Source organism: Phyllosticta capitalensis, assembly GCF_038381095.1.
Source record: "Phyllosticta capitalensis strain CBS 128856 chromosome Unknown BKA78scaffold_1, whole genome shotgun sequence".
Classification (NCBI taxonomy): Eukaryota; Fungi; Ascomycota; class Dothideomycetes; order Botryosphaeriales; family Phyllostictaceae; genus Phyllosticta; species Phyllosticta capitalensis.
Genome location: NW_027117439.1, coordinates 2,312,793 through 2,321,036, shown reverse-complemented (window position 1 = coordinate 2,321,036; position 8,244 = coordinate 2,312,793). Strand labels below are relative to the sequence as shown.

The following is an 8,244-nucleotide window of genomic DNA, read 5'->3' as shown; positions in this document are numbered from 1 at the left end:
GAGGTGAGCGTGATGGGATGGATGGGGATGGATAGACGGAAGCGGGAGGGATGAGGTCGACGCCGGAAGCGAGGACAAGAGAAGGCGGAGTTGACCGGGTGCGGCCTGTCTGCAGAGTTGCTGCTCGACAAGTTCAGATTCCCAGAGTTTGCTGACTGGCTGCGCCCAGGTAGCTCGTGAGTCGAATGCATTTATTGGTGAGCGGGAGGACTGAGCGCGCGGGCTGAAGAGGAAGATACGAAGCGCGCAGCAGGTCTGAAGGCGTGGCAGTGGAGATGCGATGAGAGCCGATCGACCGCGTCTGTACAGTACCTACGGATACGCTGCTCACAACTCAAACCAGGCAAAAAGGAACAAGCCGTCGGCCTGTGAGGTGAGGTCATCTGCTACCGCGGACGGACTGGACGACTGCGCTGGCTGGGCATGGCAGGGCTGTGAGGGAGCACGAGGAGCGACACAACACGATGGACAACCAGTGGCGCCGCGGTATTTCTCTCCCCATGCCTTGGCCACAGATGGACTGCGAAGACATGGAGCTCGCCTGTAGCTTTAGCGCCTCAGCGCGGATTGAGTCAACAGCAAAGGACAGCAACATCAGCTGCAGCGTAGTTGTGAGTGGTGAGAACCAAAACGGCGGGGATTGTCGGGTATCCGGGACCGGTAGGATCTGGACTTCGGAGCGCACAATGACGTCGGAGAAGAGGGAGGGGAACAATGCGACGGCGACGGAAACTACCTGGCGTTGGGTTGGTGTCGATGACGGAACCTATTGATGGATGGTTGCCAATGATGATGTCGTCGAGGCGAGGCGGGTGGGTGGTGGAGTGGGTGAGCAAGCACAACAGACGGCCGCCGCGCAGTACAACGTGGCGAAGTGGACTATCTTGACGGACGATATGCCGCAAGCTCGTGGCTGGCGTGTGCAGAGATTGCTGCTGGCTTCTGCCATTTATTTTCTTGTTTTTGTCGCTCCCCTGGCCATTTCGCCTGGGCACCGCCTCAGGCATGCTCCTCTGTCTGAGACGGCGTACGGACTCGGGTGATTAGGTCAGTCTGCCATGCGTCGAACTGGCACCTACGGCCGTGAGTGAGCCGGGGCAGATTGTGAGATGGGATTGGGGACAGCCACAGCGCTTAAACGCTTCCCCTTGAATAATATCCACGTGTTGTTGAACATGTCATTATGTCTTGTCTCTCCGACTGGCTTTCGATCAGTCATCCATCAGTCAACGCGCGTGCAGCCGGCAAAGAGCGAGCAACAAAAAAGCGCCATCGAAAAAAATGGCAGGAGTGATGCGGATGGTCCGACGCCCAGACTGTCCCGCAGGATCCCCACGACATGGTACGCAGGGCCTCGTCTGGCACGCACGAGGAATTTCTAAAAGTGACGGAAACGAGGAGTCCGGAGGAGGATACGGAGGAGGCCAGAGGCACGCACATGAGAGAGAGCTGAGGCAACGGGGAATCGTTGGTGCACGTGCGATGGCCATGGCACCCAACTGGAAACGATGAGGAATGGGGGCGCAGCAGCCGTTGAGCTGTGAGTCTTTTGTCTGTGAATGTACTGTTGTTGCTCTAGCAAAAGAGGCGCTGGCCGCGTCAACACTTTCAATTACCTGAACAGCAGCAGCAATCGTGACGATAGACTAGAGAGTCTCAAGGCCCCCGCGGTTCGAGTGGCCAGGAATCAATGAAACCTGTCTCAGCCGGCCAGAGAGCGTTGGTCAGACGCGGCGTGGCTCATTTGCCCACCACCACCAAGACGACGACGACGACCAGAGGCAGCAGCATTTGATGACTTCCTGGACCGTTGCCACCACAGCGCGACGCGATCGTGACGGCCGCCATGGATCTCATGTGTGACGACGTCCAAGGGGACTCTAGAAGATTGCCCTTGGCTCGACACAGCCAGGGAGCAGCAGTAGAGCGAGTCGAGTAATTTCGCCGCCAAGGGCCAGAGTCGCGGATAAAATTATCATGCCAACTTGACTCGCTGCTCACTCACACGCTGCGTGGTTCGTGGCTGCCCGGATTTGGCTCTCGCTTCTCTCACCACTCACTGCTAGTTAGTCCGTCTCTCCGCCGACTCCTCCCTTCTCCACCCACCCTCCACCATCTCTTTGCCTTCGCCCTCCCCATCCTCACCACTCTTTCTTCTCTTACTCTCCTCCCTCCCCAACCGTCTCCTCCTTGCGCCGCGACAAATCGAGACACAAGCGCCCTGGCCACAGCGCTCCCTGTCCGGGTCCCCTTCCTCCACGCGCCTCGGCTGTGAGTCTCCTGGCCCACCGCACTGCACGCCGTCCCTGGCCCCGACCACAAGACCCGTGCTTGCGAAAAAGTTACAAGTCCTCCACTCCCCACCCAACTCCCGCAACCGACTTGCATCTTCCTCCATCCTACCCTCCATCCATACCGTGGCTCGAGATCTGGCATCGTGAGAATTCTTTTTGCCCGAGTCCTGTGTCCTGCAGCGACTTTAGCAGAATCTTCTCCAAGCCACGGCTTTCTCTCCCGTCGCCCGACCGACCGATTGCACCCCTCTTCCAAGCCTGACGACACTGCAACGCAAACACTCTCGCAGCGTCTTGTTTTTGCCGCTTAGGCCCGCTTCTCCCAGCGAGACCAGCGACCGAGCTGCTTTGTTGAAAGGGCGGTCGACAAAAGGCTTCCCACGACGCCGACCCGCGACGAGCTATTGACTTAGAATCGTCCTGGTCCATCGACCGACACCGCTGTCAAGACAACAAGCACCCAAGAAAACCACCTGGTTGCCGTCATCTACTCGCTGGTCAAACTCGATTGTAGTTTGGTCCCAGTTTTCACTTTCACACTCCAGTTGTGAACGACCGCACATCAACGTCCGCGCATAGACCGGCCTATTTGCTGTCACCGCTATTCCACCGCAACATCGACAACTCGCCCAGTCTTCGTCACACATCCTCAGCCAACTCGCCATCCGCTGCGCATGAGACACTGCTACTAGATCTTCTCGCCTGGTCCTTTTCGGAGCTTTTGCTTCAAGTTCGCTCGGTCGGAGATAAAAGAGACGGTAAGACTCCTCGATTCTCCCGTCATTGCACCGCTGACTTTCGCAGGTTGTTCTACCGTTTCTTTTATTTCGCTGCGACTGTTTAGTCCATAATGCCCTCCTTCTTTCGCCCGCCCATGCCGCGGCACCTTCCCCTGTCGCCGCCAGAGTTCGTCCCGAGCTACAACGCCAACGGTTGTGGAAGCATGCAGTACCAGCAGCAGCAGCAGCACTACAACGCGCCCGGCATCGGCAACCAAGAGGAGCACCGTTTCGACTACTCAGACCGCTACGGCCACCATTCCGGCATGGCTCCCCAGCAAATGGGCTACCCTCAGCACGCGGGTTACCCAAACGCCAACGCTTCCAACTTCCAGCCTCCGCCTTACTACGAGTCTGTTGGCGCGCCTATCCTCCCTCTTCCCATGCCCGACATGAACATGCAGCGTCCGATGCAGGAGCAGCCGCGTGTTGACGTGCCCATGAAAGATGAAAAGCCTGTCGGTGGCGTTAGCGCCAAGCTCGACTACGAAATGGAGATCATGACGGATTTTGTGTCTGAAATGGCACAGGGAATGTATGCACTGTTCAACTCCCCCATCTGCCTGGCAGATATTGACGTTATGCGAAGCATTCAACCAGGTCGTCCTTCTCCTCCGTCCTTTCGGAAGTGGGTCCACCAGGTCCTCTGTGCGACTCGCCTGCCCTCGGCTACCATTTTGCTGAGTCTCAGCTACCTCTCGACGCGCATGGAGATGTCTCGTGCGCCGCCCAAGGGCCCTGACTCTCAAATCTACCGCCTGTTGACGACGGCTTTGATGTTGGGAAGCAAGTTCCTCGACGACAATACCTTCATCAACCGTTCCTGGTCCGAGGTCAGCGGCATCAACGTGGTTGAACTCAACCATCTGGAGCGGGATTGGCTAAAGGAACTCTGTTACAACCTTCACCGCGACACCAACGAATCCCGTGGCTTTAGTTCGTGGCACGAGCATTGGAAGGACTATGAGGCTCGCGCTGCGGCACGCGTTGCCAACCAGACCAAGCTCGCCCCCATCGACACGAGGGTTCAGAACAACATGAGTCGTCTGCGTTCGCTGCCAAAGCTTCCGTCTCCTGTTCAATCGACGTACGCCAAGTCCATCTCCTCGTGCGAATCCCTCTCGCAACACGGCACACCTGGCTATCAGCACGATCCCTGGCGCTCTACAACTGAGCGCTCTCCTGCTTCCGCGCCGCACACAGGACCGACGACCCCCGAGTACTATGGCGGACCTGGCACTTGGGCTCCGCCTGAGGGCTACACTCGTCGTAGCATCTTCGGCTTCCCTCCCTACCAGTTGCCCAGCCCGCAAGAGCAGGCTCCGCTCTTTACGCCGGCGGCCTACACTCCTGCGTACGGCCACCACTTGTGGAGCGGTCACGGGGTCGGCTGCAACTGCATCTACTGTGCCCGCCAGCACCCACCTTACTTCATGGCTGCCGGCTTCCCTCAGTCTGTTGCGGGCTGAGCAAGTCCAAGGCGCGCTGCAGCATGGGCTGTCTGACTCTTGACTGCTGTCAATACGTCTCAGACTTGTTTCGCATTGCTTTAGCAGCGAATATTGGCATTGAAAAAAGTTTTGGGGATTGTTTTTCAAAAGCTTTACGCGTTTCCTCTTCTCTCCTACTCCAGTCTCCTTCCTGTCGATACCGAGATTCTGGTTCCTGTTTTTGACGACGGCACGCTTTTGCGGAATCGGCTTTTCCTACAACTCCTCTTCGATACCGGCGCCTCGACACCGGCTTGGCTTTGACGATTACGGCATGCGCATCCCCAAATTGCTCTGCGTAGATTTCATTGGGATGGCAAAGGTTTTTTGTTCTTACAATTGCGACTAGACCACATGGGTTCGGGCGGGGGGGGAATGTTGGACGGTGTTGGTTGGGCTCTTGCAGCGACGGGGCTTTTTCGGTTGCACTCACCTGCGCGTTAAAAATTCTGCTTCAAGCGGATCAGGTTCCCTCCGTTCCGCGACACATCGGCAAACACCGCGCTGGCTCTCTTTCTACGCTTTCGGTCCACCTTCCGCGTCTTGCTCCCGAGGACTCCCTGAGCCTACGTATCTCTCTCTTCGCTTTCGGTCCACCTTCCGCGTCTTGGTCCCCCGAGGACTCCCTGAGCCTACGTACTGCCGCTCCTTGCTATTTTCTTCTCATTCGATTCTGCGATATCCGGTTTTGCTTTCTTGCTTGGGCCTCCACCGCCGGCTTTCCCGGCGATGACCTACCCGCTTCCTCCGTACAACACCCCAGCATACGTTTTATGCCGTTTGCACAGCACCACGAGCATTCCAATACCACTTGACGACTTTTGAGATTCATTCGACATTTTACATTCCCCCGGGTGCGGATTATTGCGCCGAGTTTTTCAGCCTCAACATGCTAGCTCAGCTCGCTGGGTTCGCTTGAATTGCACACTTTTCTCTTCGATAACACTAATGGCATTCGGATTGATTTGGTTTTTTACTCGTGACTTGCTTTTCTCTCCTTGGTTGCGTTGGTTTGTTTCTTGATTGAATAATTGGTTGTGGATTAAGGACACTGGGGACTGAGGAGAAGGGGATGTTTTGTCCGCTGCTGTTCTGACTTGGTTCTGTTTCGTTGCATACATTATACCACCCCCACTGACGCTGATGCAAATACCCCACAGCCAAAGCACTTACTACGGAAAGAGACATTTTCATTGGGCGGACTGCTGAACTGTTTGCTGCCGACTATGGGTTTTACGCTGTCCGTTCTTGTATTTTAGGAGTTCTGCTTCTTGCTTGTGTTTTCTCGTCTCATTTTGCAGCTTTCGTTCTCTACCTTGCTTCCAACTTTTCAATTCTCCCTTGCGCGGGTCAGGGATCAAGACAATCGCAAACACTAGAGTCTTCCTAGGTTGCTTCACTCCACGCGGCTCGTGCGCTCTCCCGCCTATTTTCTGCCGCTGGTCTGGTTTCCAGCGGCAGAAGGGCGCAAAATGGGATTGCTAGGAGGCTCAAGAGCTCTACTGGTTCCTGGCCCGCTGCGGCTTTGTCTTGCTGCATCTTGCCGTCTCTGTTCCTTGCTGTCTTTCTTGGGTAGCTCATGCGTAGTCTCTCTCTCGCAGGTTATACAAGCATGCGTGGCTAGCAGGGCAAGAGACGGTTTCCATGTTTGTTCAGCGTCTTCGCTTCTTTGCTCTCCCACTTACAACCCTACGATTGTACCGGGTACGTTCCATACCTTGCCCTGTCGTCTGGGTACTACTCAACCCACGGTACCAAGCTGTACCAAACACTTGTCTAGAGAAAATTCAAATAAAAAAAGGCTCCAATTGTGGCTAAAACAGTTCACTTCCCGTTTCAAGCTGCTGAATGTTGTAGAGATGGAGATGAGGCCGGAGAGAAGGCGGTGCAACCAAAGAGCAAGTGCAAGCACCACTTCTGAAGGCAGTCACCGAGCAGAGACAGCTGAGATGATGGTTGATTTCGGCAATCGACCAAGGCAAATGCGCTCAAACTCAAAAAGAACTTTGATTGGTCGTCCTCTGCCAGCAACCGACGACGACGGTATACAGTAGCCCACGCCCAACCCATCATCCCCTGTTCGCCCCGACCTCCCCAAATTAGCAAAATAGCAGGAGGTGCCTAGAGCGTCTCAATAAATAAGATTGCTCAATCGAACATTGATGAACCGGGGAAGCGACGGGGTTTGGGCGGCGGGCGGAAGCGGGCAGACGGGCAGACGGGCAGACGGGCAGACGACGGGGCGGGAGGGATGAGTATCGATGACGGACAGTTGAGCGCGAGCGGCGAGCGGATGTGAAACGCCCCAGACAACAACCGTCGGCCCGCGGGTAGGTGGGTAGGTAGGTTGGTGCGGAGTTTCTGGTTGATTGGATGGCGACGATGGTGAGAGGCGAGTTTTTCCAACCATGTTGAAGACCAGCAGCCGCAGAGGAGGGTTACAAAAGAAATGGCAACTTCATCGTTTGGCGCGTTAGCATTAGGATACGTATACAGAGGGAGTGATTAAGCACTCTACTCCCAAAAGACTTGGAAGCTTGAGCTTATGAAATAGTAGCTATAGGGACCATTCAAGCACACCCCGCGCCGCCTTCTCTTTGCAAGCCACTGTTGGAGCAAGCGCACGTCGTGAAGACGTGCGGTGGCACCTCCGCTTTCAACGCATCGGAGCACGTGCATCGCGTGAATCTGAGCCACTAGGATATCCTGCTCTGCCAGTCTGCTAACTGGAGCTGCGGGGTGGCATTGGAAATCTCGTTGCAGTGGTTGCACATCTGACGGCCAGAGAAACCGGATGGACATCGAGAAAAGGGAGCTCAAAGGTCTGAGGAAATGCTTGCCTTCCACTATACCACGACAGAAGGGAAAGTCGAGTGGATGACTCTCGAGGGGACTTCAGAGGCGCAAGACTGAAGCTCTTTTTTTGGTTCCGAGTCTTACGAAAAGGTGATGATTTTCCTAAGCGAACATTCAAGAAGAGGACTGAGTTTCGAAATCCCTGTCAATTTTCCCGGTCTGCTGTAATCCAACACGTCGAAGAGCAGCTCGGTCTGAAGGAGGGCGTTGTTCTAGACATGACCACAAGAGGAACAAAGCGCTGTCCTAGAAAATCGAAAACAGTGTCAAAAGTGAACAAGGGAGCAAGAGCAACGAACTTCGTCGTCTGATTAGAAAGAAGAGGCAGGTGAACATGAGAGGCTGCTGGACGAAACCACTCACGTCTGTTGACTGTGCTCTGTATCGCATGAAACTCCTCCAGAATCCGAGTCTAGCTAGTTCATCTCGCCCTTCCTACCTCTCAACTGGAAGCCGTGAAATCATGAAAATAATCATGCGGGTCTACAGCTCATGAAGAACACTGGGTCCGGGCTTGAACGAGCTGCTCATCAAAAACGACGTAAAAATCTCGAGAGTCACAAAAAGCTCCCGAGTCTATCAAGTCAGATACTTGCCTCTTGTTTGCAGCTCTACAATTTTGTTCAAGCTGGCTTCTCATTCATCCCAAATCGCCGTGATGTACTCTTTAGTCTACTTCATCTGAGTTTGGCCAACCCTCTAGAATACAACTAGTCGAGGGATGTGCAAAAAAAGCGGAGAGCATGGCTGGATTTCTCCAGCACAGTTTTCACCCCCTTCATTTTTTAGTTGAATTGTGGGGAGAAAGGACAGCCTGAAGCGTCT

At 54.9% G+C, this 8,244-nt stretch overlaps 1 protein-coding gene across 1 annotated transcript; it reads left to right on the top strand.

Annotated features, from left to right (window-relative positions):
* Positions 1 to 2,767: 2,767 nt before the first annotated feature.
* BKA78DRAFT_14272 (uncharacterized protein) lies at positions 2,768 to 5,025 on the top strand. The gene is made up of 3 exons (XM_066882801.1): positions 2,768 to 3,052; positions 3,099 to 3,608; positions 3,663 to 5,025. Exons 2-3 carry the CDS (start codon positions 3,145 to 3,147, stop codon positions 4,540 to 4,542), a joined length of 1,344 nt encoding a protein of 447 aa, XP_066749502.1. The 5' UTR covers positions 2,768 to 3,052; positions 3,099 to 3,144; the 3' UTR covers positions 4,543 to 5,025.
* Positions 5,026 to 8,244: the final 3,219 nt, after the last annotated feature.

Coding starts and splice junctions, on each gene's coding strand:
- BKA78DRAFT_14272 (XM_066882801.1), top strand. CDS start 3,145: ATGCCCTCCTTCTTTCGCCCGCCCATGCCGCGGCACCTTCCCCTGTCG. Junction 3,609..3,662: donor TCTGAAATGGCACAGGGAAT/GTATGCACTGTT, acceptor CGTTATGCGAAG/CATTCAACCAGGTCGTCCTT.